Raw genomic sequence first — 18,859 nt, forward strand, 5'->3', positions numbered from 1 at the left:
AAAATATTTGAATGAAATTATAGGATAGGATAGGGCGTAGGATACAAGTACTTACATCATAAAAATATACAAAAAAATGTCTTAATAATATATGTAGTATTTTCTTTCGATATCAAAACATAGAAAAATCTAATTAAATAATGCTAATGCGTATGTTCTTATTCTCATAACTTACATGATGATATAAGGTAATTATTTTAATTAATTAGAGAGGCAATGACTGTTTCTTACAATTACTTTATTAAAATATTGGTGGATGTCATACTATTAAGTACCTATAGGATTTTAAAAAAAGGTATTTACAAATATTTTACTCTAAAATCATCTTCTCTATAGTACTGGTACCTATATTAATTTTTCTTATTGATTGTCTATTCGATTTTAAATATTTTTATATTTCTCAAAAACGTTGCTCAGTTCCACTGTGTTCTGTTCCAATTTAAATTCAAAATTCAAATTTAAATTCAAAATTTCCATTCCCAAAGGAGTCCATAGTTTCCAGAATATGGCAGTCCTATTTATTTTCATAGATAGGTGCACCTTTACTATCACTAAAAGGCTGATTCCATAATTAAAGGGTTGTAGAGTCTATGGTGATTATACTGACATTTTATATTTTACACGAACTGAGTCGTTGATTTATTCATCATCCACATCCACACTGGGGTAGTCTTTTAAACGCTATAAATACAGAATCATTCTCCTAGCAAAGTCTAAAGTGCAGATTCTTAATCTTATTCTTTACAACACGTCGCTCCTCTCCGAAGCAGAATATCCTCCATCATGGTTGACGGAGTACTCGATGATTCTGGTCTTGCCGCCGCCGTCTTTCAGGGAGTAGTAGCCTCTCACGAAGTCGCCTTGACCTGTTGGTCCAGCAGGCAACGAGGTAGATTTGCCCTGGAAAATGTAAGTTCAAATTCAAATTCCAAACTTTTATTCATTATTATAGGACATTTCAATATCACTTTGTCATAATATCTTTTGGTTTCACAACTAAGTTTCTTAACTAAGTTTACTGCCGCTTCCAAAGCGTCAGTGCTGAAGAAGCAGTAACAAACTGCACTGCAGCATTTTCTTCAATAGAAATTAGTTTCCCCAAAATATATCGTTTAGGCGCATTATGGCTAATTCTCATTACGGCAACCGATTTGCTAGTACTCCTTTCTTCCATAAATCAGTCTAGTTTCAAATTTTAAAAGGGGTTATTTCTTTTTGCATAGCGCAATGGTTCACGCGGATGATATAGCGTTAATTGATGAAACGAATGTTATTTTGTAGTTCATAACAACAACAAAATAACATTCGTTTCATTAATCTTCACTTCAAAAACGAACTTCTGTTTTCTTCATAATCTTCCATTTTCTTCATAATGTAATTCACACGGCACGAATCTAAACCAACTTGTAAAATGTCAACTACCGACATATATATAGTCGACATTTAACTAGTTAGTTTTTGCGAAAAAAAAACAAGGACAAAAAATTCTTAATTACGAATTGCTAAAACTGAAATAAATACCTACCCAATTACAAAATCGTATTTGCAATTAAAAAAAATTTGCAAAAAATTCACCGACCCATTAAGTGGCCTTTAATTTAGATAGTGTGTCGCGCACGCATTCAGCAATTGTTTTGGCGATGCGAGGAACAAGATCACAGCAAGGACGGTATGCGTGTGTACGTGGCTTGATAACGATAGGGTGCGCACGACACGACACGCTACGCTATGTGCGACAGCGATGCTATTTTAAGGATGATGTTAAAGAGTCACACAGTTGTGGAAAAGGAACTTATCAGGATCTAAGAAGGAAGTAAAGAGTATTTTACTACCAAAATTTTGATTTAAAAGTTTGTAGGTAGGTACTTTATATGCTCTAACGGTGTTGAAAAAGCATAGTAAGTGTTGAGCACTTGAGTCTTGAGAGAATGAGAGAGTCTTGGACATACAGGCAACTGTATGTGTGAACATGGCTCGGTATGGGTAAGGTTTCCCTGCAAGAGTTCTGGAGGGCAGACGAGGGTCGCTTCGTGTAAAAATCAGACTTATCCAATCCATGATGTAATGTGATAGGCGCATCTCGGGGTTTATTTATTTACTATCTGTACCAGCGACTTTGTCCGCGTGGACTGTTTATTTTGGGCATCATTAAAGTCCTCAAGGATGAATACACATTTTCCATTATTTCCTAGCTCCTTATAGTTGCAGCGTGATGTTACATAGCCCACAGCCTTCCTCGATAAATGGTCTCTTTAACGCAAAAAGAATTTTTCAATTCGAACCAGCTGTTCCTGAGATTAGCGCGTTCAAACAAACTCTTCAGCTTTATAATATTAGTATAGATTTAAACTTCATTGCACAAAATACAAATGTATAGCACAATTAGCGGACTTAATGCTAGAAGCATTATCTACCAGTCTACCATTGGGTCTGACAGAGATCTCTACAGAGTTGAGCGTTCAAACGGGATCTGAGGCTGAAGAATATTTAGCATTACACATACAGACATTCACGTCTTTATCCCTAGTGGGGTAGACAGAGCTCAACAGACTTGAAAGACTGATAGGCTAGGTATTAGTATTATAACATACATACATAGGTACAAATAATCACGTCTATATCTCTGCGGGGTAGACATATCCAATTCTTAAATACTTAAAGATAGGCCACGCTGTTTGGCACTTAATGAGAGAATTGAGATTCAAATAGTGACAGGTTGCTAGCCCGTCGTCTAAATGAAGAATCCCAAGCCAAGCCTATCACTATAGTATTATACATATATACATACATACATAAAATCACGCCTCTTTCCCGGAGGGGTAGGCAGAGACTACCTCTTTCCACTTGCCACGATCTCTGCAATAGCCAATATTTCTAATTCGAAATATTATATGCCTAATGCGTAATGTGTGTGTGTCTAAACGTCAATAATGCGGATATAAAAAGGTATTTTTGGTTCCGTGAGCTTAGGTTAGACTGGTATTTCTATAAGTCTTTTAGCTATGTCACGTAGAATTTTTTTATCACTATGTTAACCTATTTTTTAAAGCAGGATAATAGCTACACTAACTGAAAAATACCTTAGTCGTTCTTTGTACACCACACTATATGCATAATTTCATGGAGTCATTCCGTGGTTTTTATGTGAAAGGCAGACAAACAAACACACATTTACATTGTATAATATCGATGTGAACCAACCACGTTCACAAATAACGCGTTTAATATTGGCTAAATAACGCGTTTAATAGCTGGCCAGTATTTAAGAATAAGTTCCGAATTCAAAATAACAATAAGATCCCCACGCAATATATAACGTACTCACGTTTCTTACTGTGATCAATGACCGTGTGATCTTGCGCAACGGACACACCTCCGTTGCGTGCGCCGACATTATATTCGAATTTTAAATTAATAAGACCAATTAATTTTATAATTAGCCTTCTAAATTCTTTAATTTTAGTTCGTTACAGAAAAACGCATAGAATGAGTAAAAAATAAGAATATGGGTGAAGTAATTTTTCATCCTTGTCGCATCTGATTGCATCTGCTGGACCTAGAAGCCTGAGGTCTGTCAATGTTCAGGATCCAAGGGAAACATGATGATTAATTACTACTTAGGTACATTTTTTTAACAGGAGAACTTCGAGTGAAGTTCCACATGATTGTCGTTTGAAAATGTCATGAGCATCAGTTAGCATCCAAAATAAATTAATGTATCTAACTGATGAAAAAATACATTGGTTGATCTGCATCAAAAATAAAACCTTATTTCTTCAAACCTAATAATAATTTCAACCTAATTCCTTTATAAATAGGGTTCGTCTGCATACATACATACATAAAATCACACCTCTCTCCCGGAGGGGTAGGCAGAGACTACCTCTTTCCACTTGCCACGATCTCTGCATACTTCCTTCGCTTCATCCACATTCATAACTCTCTTCATACAAACTCGGCGGAGTACATAGCGTAGCGTATCGTGTCGTCTGCTTATATGTCAAAAATAGTTTTTTTGTAAACTTGAAGGTTGCAAAAACTATTTGTCATCATGCATCATACAATTTACAAAAGAGGTCATCTCCTCTTGTTTACAATGCACTGAATTAACTTGTCACTAATGTTAAGAAAGCTGTGCGCACTAATTTGTTGGTTTTCAACCAGTCATGAACCTTTGCTGTATGTATTAAGACATTTTATATTGTAAAACTGTATTGTGTGCAAATAAATAAATAAACAAAACCCGTAGTACATTCAAACGAGTACGCTTACAAGTCACAAATACCTTCAACTTGTCCACCGATGTTATGACAAAATATCATTCGTACAACATACAAAATCAGGTTCAAATGTCATGTCAAATAGTTTCACAACCGAAAAACAAAGATATCGATATTCAAATCAAACCGATATTTACACAGATTATAATCGGTTCTTTAGTTCAGTCAACACGACCAATTTTGGTCGTGCCATAATTCCAGCAAGGTTTAGAGTAACTTTCGCTAATAGAACGCGCGTTTGGTTAGAATGGACTTGACCGAAAACTTAATTAGTAAAATTTTACCTAATTCAGGACAAAATGTGACAAGAACACTGTCAGATCCGAGGGTTGATAAGTATACGACTGGCCAGTTCATAATTATGAGAAAAAAAGCAGAAAAAGTATGATTTTTTTTAAATCTGTTTTCGCGTATCGGTCAGATTTTGTTACAAACTATTTTAGGTACAATAGCGGTATGGAATGTAAACGATGTTGGTTCTGGAATTATTACTATTTTATAATTATAATCATTTTTACTCTGTAAAATGTGGATGTGTCTGTGAAATAGACCAGAAAATGTACTCGTATATGATATTTGGGGCATGTCCCGTGTAGCCGACAACTAAAAAATGTTAGGTCATGGGGAGTTTATTGATATAGTTGTTAGTTGTACTTCTAATAGTCATGGACTTCAATACGAGACGTGATAAAAATAAAAAAGTGTGAGGATTGTTTTTTTTTTAATTTTTATTATATAATTTGAACAGATATTATTTGTATTGTATTACAAGCGGCGTTTTGAGCACTCTATAACGGACATGTATTCGTGCAGTCACTCTATAGATACCGAGTACCAAGGGTACTTATTTTTGTTTAGAATGTGCATTGACAATCGTTGACAAATGTTTCGTGACTAACCATTTAGCGTCATTGCGGTCGGACAGAGCCACCACCTGCTGTTTTCTCATTTAACTGATTGATAAATATTGTTCTATATCACTTCCAGACCTAGAAAGGCACTCTTTTGTATGTACATATGTCTAACCTTAAGTTATTTGTCGTGCCGTGTAGTTCCCGGCACTAATAGAAAAAAAGTTCAACTCCATCTTTTTCCCATGGATGTCATAAAAGGCAACTAATGGATATGCTTATAAATTTTGGATTCTTATTTAGGGTGATGGGTCAGCAACCTGTTACCATTTGATATATCGAGGTCACGTTCAGCTATATCTCAAGCCATATGGCTGATCGTGATCTTATAAGCGTATCCCTTAGTCGCATTTTACTACATCCATGGGAAAGAGATGGAGTGGTCTTATTATTTTTGTACTGGTGCCGGGAACCACCATATACCTAGTGTGGAATAAGTCAATATTTTAATGAATATCGATATAAAGGTCTTTAAATTTTTTAATCTGTTTTTATTAGTGAAGACCTGAAATTGGCTCTTAAATGTATGTATATTTAAAAATATAATGATTGTAAAACTTGCTGTTGGTCATCCAAATATATAACATAAAATAAAATAAAATAAAATAAAATAAAAAATTGGAGCGACATGAATCGACTGATGGAATCAATAGGCCAGTGGTCTGTCGGCTTTCACTCGGCCTCTGCTATACATATTGCACTTTCTCCCAAACTGTGATACTCAGATCGTAAAAATGTTACTTACATACGTATGGTCACGTCTATATCCCTTGTGGGGTAGACAGAGCCAGCAGTCTTGAAAAGACTGATAGGCCACGCTCAGCTATTTGGTTTAATGATAGAATTGAGATTCAATTAGTGACAGGTTGCTGGCCCATCGCCTAAAAAATAGTCCCAAGTTTGTAAACCCTTAGTTCCCTTATTCGCCTTTTACGACATCCATAGGACAGAGATGGAGTGGTCCTATTCTTTTTTAAATGTTATTTTGTGTTGACACCCAGGAAATCGAATCCTTGCATTTTTATTTCAAAATGGACTCAGGATTTCTTTAAGACTACAATCGAGGTTTGATAAAATAGTAAGCTGCTGTTTAGGAGTCAAGAAAACATCGTGAGGAAACCTGCACATTCAGGCAACTGGATGTGTAAACATACATACATATAGTCACGTCTATATCCCTTGCGGGGTAGACAGAGCCAACAGTCTTGAAAGACTGAAAGGTCACGTTCAACTAATTAGCTTACTGATAGAATTGAGATTCATATAGGGTGACATTTATAACAACTGCATCCTTTTAAACATAGACTATACCCATGCTTCAGAGCCGTTTGAGCCTATTTTAAAAAAAATTAAACGTCATCATTTTACATTTAAAAAAACCCTCAAAAACTACGTCACACGCTTTAATACAGACCCATACTACAAAAAGAATTTAAAACTAAACATGTACATAAATGTCTGAAAAATAAATTATTTTTCTAGTAACAAGATCAAGTAAAGTACAGAGTTGTCGAGATCGCTCAGCTGAATGAATTGTGGCGTTGACCTCTGAATCTTTTCCGCCGGCCGGGGTGTTATGACGTATTTAGGATCGTGGATTTTGATACTTTTATTTTTTTCGTACTTTCTGAAATATGAACCGATATTTTTCTTTTAACGTTTTTGAAATATCCTTTAGATGAGTACACTTAACAGTTAAATTTATGCAGTTGAATTAAAAGTCACCCTGTATATTGATAGGTTGCTAGCCCGTCGCCCATAAGAAGAGTCCCAAGTTTATAAGCCTATCCCTTAGTCGCTTTTTACGAGATCCATGGGAAAGAGATGGAGTGGTCCTATTCTTTTTTATATTGGTGCCGGGAACCACACGGATGTGTCAATATGGATCTAATACGGGTAAGGTTTACCCGCAAAGGTTGCGGAGGTCAGATGGGAGTCGTTTTTGTAACAACATATCGTGCGATGCCAGGGCGGGTTGCTAGTCAAGAGAAATCGCGGCTGTTGCAGCGTAGGATATGATTTAAATGCACGCTGACGAGTTACCTTCCTGTTTCAAACGCAGCGTTCATCGAATGCAATTTGTTATGCAAATTAATGTTTTACTACTAGTAAGTACACAATATTACTAGCTTGTATTCACGAGTTACTACTAGTAAGTACACAATTATTACTAGCTTGTGTTCACGAGTTCATACGTTAAGTAAAAAGAGTGTTATGTTTGAAATTTAAATGTTTTTTTGGCCAGTGCCTGCGCATCGATGATGAACATTTACAAGAAAAATGTCAAATTGTGTAAGGATTTTTCAGATTTTTTTTATATTGGTGCCGTGTGGTTCCCGGCTTATTTCCCGAGGATGTCATAAGAGGCGACTAAGGGATATGTTTATATACTGGGGATTCTTATTTTAGGCGATGGGCTAGCAATCTGTCACTATTTGAATCTCAATTCTATAATAAACTAATAAAGCCTAACATCGTAACGTGGCCTGACAGTCTCTTCAGGACTGTTGGGTCTGTCTACCCCGCAAGGGGTATAGACGTGGCTATATGTATATGTATGTATTTTTCTGCTCATTACAAAGAACTGAACTAAATACTGAAATTGAAAGTCAGTTTAAAGGAAATTTAGGCTTGGCAAGCCATACACCAGAACGACGCCGTACAGTCTCTACAAGACTGTTGGCTCTGTTTATCCCGTAACGGATAGAGATGTGACTATATGTATATATGTACAAGACACTAAAAATATCTTTAATTGGCATCATCATGCGGAATGGAAAAATTAAATCTATTAAAAAAAAGGGAACTAAATAATTGTGCAACATCAAAAGTATGTTCCTAACCAAATCCACAATACTGTAGTTCTATTGAACATTTGCACAAAAACGGCACAAATCCGGGAAGTATAGGTACATAGGTACCTATTTGGTAGAAATTGGCAAATTGTCACAGTTCAATGCGCAGCCTGTCGCGGTCACGCGCCGGGGAACACGTTCAAAACGATCGATGGAATGCGTCCGATATGTATACTCGCGTAGAAAAGTGTTTTGTGAAAATTAAACATTATCTTTGTTTATTTGTTCATTGCAATTTTACCGAGAGGAGTTTCAGATTCTTTTGACGAAGCACTTTGCTGATAACCGTCTGTTTTATTATAAGTGAACCATCCACATATTATTTTTTTAACACAATTCTTTACATACATACATATAGTCACGTCTATATCACTTGCGGGGTGCACAGAGCCAACAGTTTTGAAAAGACTGTTAGGCCACATTGAGCTATTTGGCTTAATGATAGAATTGAGATTCAAATAGTGACAGGTTGCTAGCCCATCGCCTAAAAAAGAATCCCAAGTTTGTAAGCCTGTGCCTTAGTCGCCTTTTAAGACATCCACGGGAAAGAGATGGAACCACACGGCACATGAGGTAAGATAGTAGTTATAAGATTTTTTATCTTTTGCTCCATTTTTACCTTACTTAAACCGTGAGTCATGACACCGATTATTAAAAGTCATGTCTTGCCGAGAGATTATCAGAGCTTTCTCTATGCCTTGAGCAGATCACGATTTTGAACAGTACATTACAGTGAAGACCATTGAAGTCTGAACCCTTGAGTTGGTTTGTGATTTATGTCAGGTGTGAGTGAAACATAATGATTTTAATTTTATTTCTATTTATTTATTATGTCAATGCACGATCAAAGATATATCTATTGTCCAGTTTCTTTTGTTTAAGCCAATTTTTGTGGCGACTGTTATAATAAGTTATCTATACTAATATTATAAAGCTGAAGAGTTTGTTTGTTTGTTTTTTGTTTGAACACGCTAATCTCAGGAACAGCAGGTTCGAATTGAAAAATTATTTTTGTGTTGAAAAGACCATTAATTGAGGAAGGCTTTAGGCTATATAACATCACGTTGCAACTTTTAGGAGCGAAGAAATAATGGAAAGTGTAAAAGAAAAACGGGGAAAATGATTCATCCTTGAGGGCTTCAATGATGTCCAAAATAACCATTCCACGCGGACGAAGTCGCGGGCACAGCTAGTTTATTATATTTAAACTATTATAGTTTAAATAGTTTGTATGCCTTTCTTACTTATTACTTTTCAAATCGCCTGTACATATTTTTTTAATTGATATTGCTTCCTGGTGATATTATGAGACAATGTTAAAAGCGTTACGCATAGTTCAAGGACTATTTCTTATCTAATGGACAAATGGTCAAACCCTACGACTAATATTCCGGGTTCATATCCTATCGATTCTACTTGTACGTCTAATCTTTTAATCAATATACGCATTACGGAAGTTGTAAGCAATCAGACATCAGTACATTTCGTTTCTAAGCACGATTAGTTAGATATTTCGAACCGACTTTCTACTGAGTATTTCAATTGTGTGTTCAGTTTTTTTATTGTGTCAATCTTTAGCAATATTTTTAGCCGCTTATTTGTAACGGCGCTTGATTTGTTCCTTTGATAACTAGTTGCAAATTTACTTCACTATTGAATTGAATAGAAATCTTTTCATTTACGTGTGAAAAGACCTTCGTCTACCGGGACGGTCTTCGGAAAACCGGACGGGACTTATCGGGTATAGTCAGTATATTATGGCGTTTATCCTGACTGAATGTACATATGTAATGTGTAGAAAAAAAGTTCATTCATTCATTCATATAGTCACGTCTTAATCCCTTGCGGAGTAGACAGGGCCAGCAGTTTTGAAAGACTGAAAGGCTACGCTCAGCTGTTAGGCTTAATTATAGAATTCAGAAAATTTTGAAATTTAAATAGTGACAGGTTGCTAGCCCATCGCGTAAAAGAAGAATTTAAGTACTCAGGTACTTAACTTAGGTTAAACACTTCTTAAAAACAATTGTGGTTATATTGTAACACGCGGCATTTTTTTATTCATCTTGTCTCGTTTTAATTAAACAGGTTGTGTTACGCCACTGACCTTGTAGCCTACTTCACATCCACGGTTATGTCAGAGTCTCGGAGAGAGTCGGATTTGGGAAGCCATTTATAAATAGTGTATACATGATACATATGTTGTCATTTCCCACGCTAGTAGGCTTCTGAAATATGTTTGTTGTATCTTATTTCATTTTCCTTAAAGTATTCGATAAGATGATGCAAATAATTATCTAATGCATTGAACATTAGTCGTTGCTCGTTTAGGAATGTATGACAAGTAAAATTTTCCTTTACAAAATTCGTAAATCCTAAAGTTAGTAGCCTAAAATGCGGCCTTATTGCGTCAAATTGGAAACTATTTCCTTTACAAGCTAAAAAAATATATCTTAATTCGTTATTTGAACACAATTTTAAGAATACACAGATACACAATGCGACCTAAGACAGTGAACATAAGAACGTACTGGTCAAAATCAATATCGAACTTGACAAAACGAAAAAAAATAAAAATAAAGAATGAATAGAATACTTACATTGACATCATACACTAGTGAATACAGTGCAGGAGACACCGGCTGACTTCCTTTGGAGTAGAAACTCAGATTGAGCGGGCTCTTCAAGAACGGTATACTCTGTGATCGCAATTTCTCATCTGCCAACCCTTCTTTAAAGTTCCAGTAGCCTTTCTTCAAAACAGAATCTAAAGGCTTCAGTCCAAACTCAGACTTTGGCAAATACGATTGAGCAACTTTGGAATAATACTTATTAGTTTTGAGCAGTTTGACTACGGCTTTATCTTTTTCGATTTCTGGCAGTTTCGTGTCAGGATCATCTAGGTAGCTAATCAAAGCATCGTCCAGATGTTTGTATGTATTGTAGGCTGTTTCTCTTTGTTTTGCACCAGGTCCTGTGTTGTCGTAATTGTTTTCAATGGCGAAGCGGATTTGCGCTTCGGAAGCAGCCGACTGGGGTTTAGAGAAGTAATTGCTGTATTCAGCTGAAACTATCGTGCAGGATAGGGCTACCTGTAATGTAAATGAGACAAATTAATCCTACTAATATTATAAAGGCGATTAAGGGATAGGCTTACACACTTGGGATTCTTTTTTAGGCTATGGGCTAGCAACCTGTCACTATTTGAATCTCAATTCTATCATTAAGCCAAATAGCTGAACGTGGCCATTCATTTTCTTTTTCAAGATTGGTGGTTCTGTGTACCCCGCAAGGGATTTAGATGTGACCAAACGTATGTATGTATGTATGTAATATTATAAATGCGAAAGTTTGTATGACAGGATGTCAGTATGGATGTTTGTTACTCTTTCACGCAAAAACTACTAAACCGATTACGATGAAATTTGGTATGTGGGTAGCTGAAGACCCAGAATAACACATAGGGTACTTTTTATCCCAGAGTTCCCGCGGGATTGATCGGGTTTCCATGCGGACGTAGTCGCGGGTGGCCTCTAGTATATAATAACTTACTAATTTTTTGTCTTATGATGAACGCACTTCATCATTTCTTTAATATTTTTTTTCATTGTATTTATACATTTAGTGCCGTGTGGTTCCCGGCACAAACAGCAAAAAATACGACCACTCCATCTCTTTCCCATGGGTATCGTAAAAGGCGACTAAGGGATTATAAACTTGGGATTCTTCTTTTAGGCGATGGGCTAGTAACCTCTCACTATTTGAATCTCAATTTTATCAGCTGAACGTGGCCTTTCAGTCTTTTCAAGACTGTTTTCTCTGTTTACCCCGCAAGGGATATAGACGTGACTATGGTTTGGTATGACTGGACTGCTCATACGGCTCAAACTCACACACTTAATAATATAGAAACAAAGTAACATTATACGTAAATTGTAAGGCGATCCGCATTGGTTCCGACAATTAGGCACGGTATCGTAATAACAGGTTTTTTACGAAACCGATTTAATATTAAACGTGTTACAATGAGGTAACTATGTTTGTGTTTATGCTAATAATGTTTTCACTCACTCAAGACATTTGCTCACCATGAACATATATAAACGGAATTCTTAACATACATACATATGGTCACGTCTATATCCTTTGTGGGGTACACAGAGCCAACAGTCTAAATAATATATAATATAAGTCAATAGGTATTATAAACTAGCTACTGCCCGCATCTTCGTTCGCGGTAAAAGTTCCTTGAAATAGCTGACCCATGTATTCCTCTTAGAGTAGTGGAGTGAGGTATATTTGTATAACCAGTTTTTAAGTTGGACCAAGTCTAATACTTCAAGGGATGTAGACGTAATTATATGTGTGTATGTATGTATTTTTTTTATTGAATTTTTTTTTATCCTTCGATTTATTTTGTCACATATGTTTTGAGTCTTTCTTTAGCTTTTTAGCTTGTTTGCAATTTGATACAATTCAAACTACTTTGTTGGCCAATGTTTTACTTGTTTTGAAGACACAAATGGTTTATTCTATTTAATTTCATATATATATATTTATATTATATGAAATTAAATTGAATTATTTGAAGAGAGTTATGAATGTGGATGAAGCGAAGGAAGTATGCAGAGATCGTGGCAAGTGGAAAGAGGTAGTCTCTGCCTACCCCTCCGGGAAAGAGGCGTGGTTTTATATATTAATGTATTTGAAATATCTATATTTGTGTATGTATGTATGTATTACCAAATAATCCACACGTAAGGTAATCTAAAATCTGACCGCATTGTTTGAACTTGAATAGCACATTGTTTGCTATCGCGGGTCATCTTAACTGTTGGTTCTCGTGCAGTTGTTATTAACTGTGAGATGGAATGGGTTATTGTTTTATTAGAACAAACATTTTGACAAATTTTAACCTACTTCGAGAAAGGAGGTTCTGTATTTTACTCGTTGTTTGCATGTCTGCGGTTCATTTCATTCTATTTTTTTAAATCTCTAAGCTCAGTTCTTTCATTAAGTCAAACAGCTGAACGTGGCCTTTCAGTCGTTTGATGACTGTTGATTCTATCTACCCCGTAGGGTATAAAGACGTGATTATATGTTATATTACATTTTTCAATCGCTAATCCCTAATTTACAGGGACTTGATGTAAAATTTTCAGATATACTGAAACTTTCAAACTACTCACAAATCGAGGTAAATGGAAAATAAAAATTATGGTTTTAGTTTTTTTTTAAATACATGTATATTAAAAAAACAGTTTTCATCAAAATTCCATCTTTGCTTCACTTCAACATAGGTATTAGATTAAAAAATTAATTTCAGGTAATATATTAAAATTTATTTAATTTTCTACAGCAAAATTTCACTCGAGCATTAATCCCAATGTCGTTGGAATATCAACCATTAAATAACTAAGAATAATATTAATTAATTAAATTATTGACTGTAAGAGATCCCTTAATGGGATAAGTACGCATTTGTTTATTTTGTATTACATATTTACTGTATTTTTGTGTTCTTTCGTGTGTACTTTAGATATTACAAACAAACAAAAGTGTGCAATATTCCAGACAATTTTATCTAATATAATAAAAAAACAATCTTAACATACTGCCTACGTGAACCGCCGGAGGGTCCACACGAGTGCTCCAAATGTTACGTAAAACCACGTGAGGAAATTCTCAGAGGTCGCGGATCACTCGCATATCGCGGCCAAGGTACGCGGGTTCATTTCCGATTACGTTAAAAAGTTGTATCGAGAAATTAAATGAAAGTACTACTAATTGATTAAGTAAGGGCTAGGCTTACAAACTTGGGATTCTTTTTTAGGCGATAGGCTAGCAACCTGTCACTATTTGAATCTCAATTCTATTATTAAGCCAAATAGCTGAACGTGGCCATTCAGTATTTTCAAGACTGTTGGTTCTGTCTACCCCGCAAGGGATATAGACGTGACCATAACTACTAATTGCTAGTTAAGAAAATAAAGTGTGTGTGTCCTGTCCTCTTGCAGATTGTAAAAGTCAATCAAGGAAAGGCTAACAAACTCGGTACTCCCTGTCACTGTTTTTATCTCAATTATTTATGAACACAAAATTATAAACAGATACAGTTTTTAATACAGTAATTCTAGTACAAAGGTGCTTCTTATTTCAATAGAAATCTCTTCCAGTAGACCCATGAGAGGAGAGATGAATATTGGAGCGGTATGACGTTAGGTCATGAATTGGGCCTTTTTAAGCCTGCTGTCTCTGTCTGCCCCAAAAGAGATAAAGACGTGATGATTTTTGTGTGAAAAACGATCAAATTAAGAAACTATCTCATTATTCACTAAAATAATACATTCATATCTATCCCTTGCATTAAAAAAAATACAGTTTAATCCGATTATTTTAGGCAATGGATTAACATATCTAAAATCTCAAATTCAAGTCTTGTAATAAATAATTTTAATCCATTAAATAATGCACAATTTATAACCATTAAAACCTCTTAAAATTATGAATGAACGTTGCTTCAATATCTGAAATTATTTCTGAGGTGAGTGGTAGGCAGTAATAAAGGTAATTAAGTACTCGCAGAAAGCTGTAAGGTATGTCGGCAAGGCTGTCTCAGTGATAGTGACGCGTGCGCATTCCAATGATTTTCTTGTATGTACACCGGAACTATTGTTATAGGTACATACTTATGTTGTATGTTAATTCTATCATTAAGCCAAATAGCTGAACGTGGCCATTCAGTCTTTTCAAGACTGTTGGCTCTGTCTACCCCGCAAGGGATATAGACGTGATTATATGTGTATGTTTGCTTACCATTAAAGAAGACTTTCTATGTTATATTATTGACGTATTAGCATAAAAACTGGTAGTAATATAATTATGTATGTATATACAGATAAACTGATAGGAAAATTAATCGATTGAGCTCGACCGCAATACCTCATTCAATATTAATCGATTAATACGTAAGAAGTTTATTAAGTAATTTCGTAAGTGAACAACATATTCTAAAAAGAGATACGAGTATGTTCAAAAATTCACAGCTTCGTTTTTTGAAAAAAATATAATTCAGTCTCCTTTTCCTTATATAGATTAAGTATAATATTAACTAGGGATGGGTGTTTCTTATTATCAGATAAGATATAATTATATTATACTAAATATAATGAATAAAATATATAGTAAAAAGTTCATAAAAAAATAATATGAGATGTTTAAAAACTAACGGCGCGTTTATGTCTTTTAAATAAGAATTTTGTCAGATTATAAATCCTTGGTGTCAAGGTAAAAGAAACACATTATTATGAAATAAATAAATACATAAATATGAAATATTTAGCCGAGTAGATAGATTTTTGAAATATAATAAACCTTAGCGAAATTTCATACTATTAAAAATATTCCTTTTTGGGTTTGAGAATTCAATATGGAAAAAAAAACGAGGGACCGTAATAACATAAAAATAATTAACATTTAACTCATCGATAAGCTAGTTCACTTATGACATTTCCCGCGAAAGAGTTTATTTTTTTTTTTGATTCTTGCTCGCTGGCCATTCTTTTGATATTGTTACAAATAAAAAAAAAATAAACTCACCAAAAGCCAAAACATTTTGCCAAAAAAATAATTCGAATTAAGAACACAAATATCACAGCACTAGGGATGTCCGCATCGTATTTCGAATCGATCGCGTTCGATTTTCAACCGCGATTGTGACGCGGGGGACGCACGCGGGCGCTTGCTGTCGAGTGACCACTGGCCGATTGTCTATGGGTAATTTGGTTCACACTCACGCGCAAGAGATGGTAAGGAATTCTTGCGGGTTAGGAAAAACGGAACTGGTGGACTGGCGATCTTGGTTAGTTCTAGTACCTGTACTGGCTTTTAAATCAATTAAAGCCAAGCCAAAATATGAATTAATAAACGGTATATTAATTCATATTTTGGCGATATGAAAGCACTGTATGGATTGTCCTTTAAATTTAAAACTCTAAATGTTCTTCTGTAATCAATTGACGAAGCGTATTGCTGATTATAGTGATGGGATAATGTAAAATCTTTTGTATGTAAACTCAAATTGTAAACAAATTATTGTAAATGTCTACATCCCTTGCGGGGTAGACAGAGCCAACAGTCTTGAACAGACTGAATGACCACGTTCAGCTATTTGGCTTAATGATAGAATTGAGATTCAAATAGTGTCAGGTTGCTAGCCCATCGCCTAAAAAAGAATCCCAAGTTTGTAAGTCTATCCCTTAGTCGCCTTTTACGACATCCATTGGAAAGAGATGGAGTGGTCCTATTCTTTTTGTATTGGTTTCGGGAACCACACGGGAAATTAATTGCTATTCTATGTTTTTATTTTAGCTATTACTTTGACATGTAAGAAAATCCGAAATACCCGATTGAACAGAAATAAACGGGATTTTTGTTTAACGCAGGCGAAGTCGGTGGCATACACTAGTACATTATATTACCCAACATTAAAGTAACATTTTCCAAACGCCAAGCAACGCCATCAAATATTATGTTGTACACTTAGGTCAAAACATCGATAAATCTCTCATTTTATTGCAGAAATTTACAAGAGGCATTTTCATCATGGCCGTATTGTGACCAATTTTGATAATGGCCGCCGGAAACACTGATGTTATTAATAAAAGTACACTGGATTAAATAAATTTATTTCTTACTTTTTATAATACCTATAAAATAAAGCTTGTGAAGCTGATAAAAGAATTATAAGATTGATCGTTACATGCAAGCGGAGTTGTATGCACACTGTAATCTATACTAATATTATAAAGCTGAAGAGTTTGTTTGTTTGTTTGTTTGAACGCTCAAATCTCAGGAACTTCTAGTTCGAATTGAAAAATTCTTTTTGTGTTGAATATTCTCGAGGAAGGCTTTAGGCTATATTACATTACGCTGCAACTATTAGGAGCGAAGAAATAATGGAAAATGTGAAAAAAACTGGGAAAATTATTCACCATTGAGGGCTTCAATGATGCCCAAAATAACAATTCTTGTCTTTTGGTTACGAATAACTTTTGATGCAAAAGGCCGTTGAGGTTGTAACTTTGTTAGTAAGTTGTAAAAAAAGAACAACTTGTAACTAATTGTACCCTACTTAATTATTGTAACATTAATTATTGGAATAACTATGATGTATATAAACGTTCTAAAATTCGCTCTCGTTTAAAATCAAAAGGAGGTCATAACATCGCCAATATAATGTCCAGAGTAAGTTATAGAAGTCAGTGGTCGAATGAACAATGTTATGAGCTTGATACAATGTTTTACTCACGTTCTGAGTAAGTATTGTTTTAAAGATCCAATTGTTTTATTGCGAGATACCTAATTATTGCTGTATGTATTAATAATTTATTCTTATTGTTAAACTTTATGTTGTACTTATAAATTTTATTATACAAATACAACATCAATAAGTTAATTTACATTTTTCAGACAAATTGTTACATGTAAATTGTAATGTTATTGGTTTAATATTCTGTAATAAAAAATATTTTTATTTTAAATATTGTTTTGGTAAACATAATGATTGGAAACAAGTTATTTATATTACTTAATTATTTATATTTACAGAATCGCATGCATGGTAGTTAGAGCTGTTTAATAGTAATTCCATGTAATTTAGTTACTCATAATGTAAGTTTAAATAACTAGAGGCCGCCCGCGACTTTGTCCGCATGGAACCCTAACAATCCGGGATAAAAAGTAGCCTATATGTAATTCTGGGTCTTCAGCTACTTACATGCTAAATTTCATCGTAATCGGTTCAGTAGTTTTTGCGTGAAAAGGTATCAAACATCCATACTGACATACTCGCAAACTTTCGCATTTATAATATTAGTAGGATATTGAAAAATAAATAGAATTTTGTTTTTCAATATCTAAGACTTTTTAAATTTATTATTAAATATTTTTATAATAATAACATTTTATAAAAGTGATAGATAGTGACCTCAATAACTTTTTTTGACCTCCGGCCACACCCACATTGTACAACTATAACTTACCTTGGAAACACTATGATTGATAGTTCCCTTAACCGGCTATAGACAATAAGCACAATATAACTGATAACTGTTAATGATAGCCTATGATTTGCTCAGTGATTGCACAGAGCATATAATCTGGGCTCCACGGATTTGTTCTGTGGTGAACTGCTATACCAACTAATGTTATAAATGCCGTGTGGTTCCCGGCATCAGTACAAAAAAGAATAGGACCACTCCAATTCTTTCCTATTGATGTCGTAAAAGGCGACTAAGGGATAGGCTTACAAACTTGGGATTTTTTTTTTGCCATGGGCTAGCAACCTGTCTCTATTTGAATCTCAATTCTATCATTAAGCCAAATAGCTGAGCGTGGCCTATCAGTCTCTTCAAGACTGTTGGCTCTGTCTACCCCACAAGGGATATAGACGTGACCATATTTATGTATATACATATGTATGTTATAAATGGCAATGTAAGTTTGTTCGTTAGATTTTCACACGTTATCTACAGAATAAACTTCTTGAAATTTTGTGTATATAATTAAAAATCTGAAGAAGGATATAGGGCACTTTTCATCCCGTAAAATACCAAAGTTCCCGTGGGATTTGCGAAGACCTGTATTCTTCATAATAAGTAGGTAAATTCTATCATTAAGCCAAACAGGTGAACGTGGTCTATCAGTCTTTTCAAAACTGTCGGCTCTGTCTAACCCGCAAGGGTTATAGATTTATATGTATGTATGTGTAAGTAAATAATCATTTTATAATAACTTTATATCGTAACTCCCCTTT

At 34.7% G+C, this 18,859-nt stretch overlaps 1 protein-coding gene across 1 annotated transcript; it reads right to left on the reverse strand.

Annotated features, from left to right (window-relative positions):
• Window positions 1-702: 702 nt before the first annotated feature.
• LOC132902212 (uncharacterized) lies at window positions 703-15,780 on the reverse strand. The gene is made up of 3 exons (XM_060946364.1): window positions 15,643-15,780; window positions 10,644-11,135; window positions 703-900 (listed from the first exon to the last, which is right to left on the reverse strand). The coding sequence occupies exons 1-3, from the start codon at window positions 15,655-15,657 to the stop codon at window positions 742-744; spliced, it is 666 nt and encodes a 221-aa protein (XP_060802347.1). The 5' UTR covers window positions 15,658-15,780; the 3' UTR covers window positions 703-741.
• Window positions 15,781-18,859: the final 3,079 nt, after the last annotated feature.

Source organism: Amyelois transitella, chromosome 10 (genome assembly GCF_032362555.1).
Source record: "Amyelois transitella isolate CPQ chromosome 10, ilAmyTran1.1, whole genome shotgun sequence".
Lineage (NCBI taxonomy): Eukaryota > Metazoa > Arthropoda > Insecta > Lepidoptera > Pyralidae > Amyelois > Amyelois transitella.

What these genes read in the sequence shown, in the direction of transcription:
- LOC132902212 (XM_060946364.1), bottom strand. An exon ending in CACTAGTGTATGATGTCAAT is followed by an intron (nt 901 to 10,643) that starts GTAAGTATTCTA and finishes TACATTTTCCAG; the next exon opens with GGCAAATCTACCTCGTTGCC.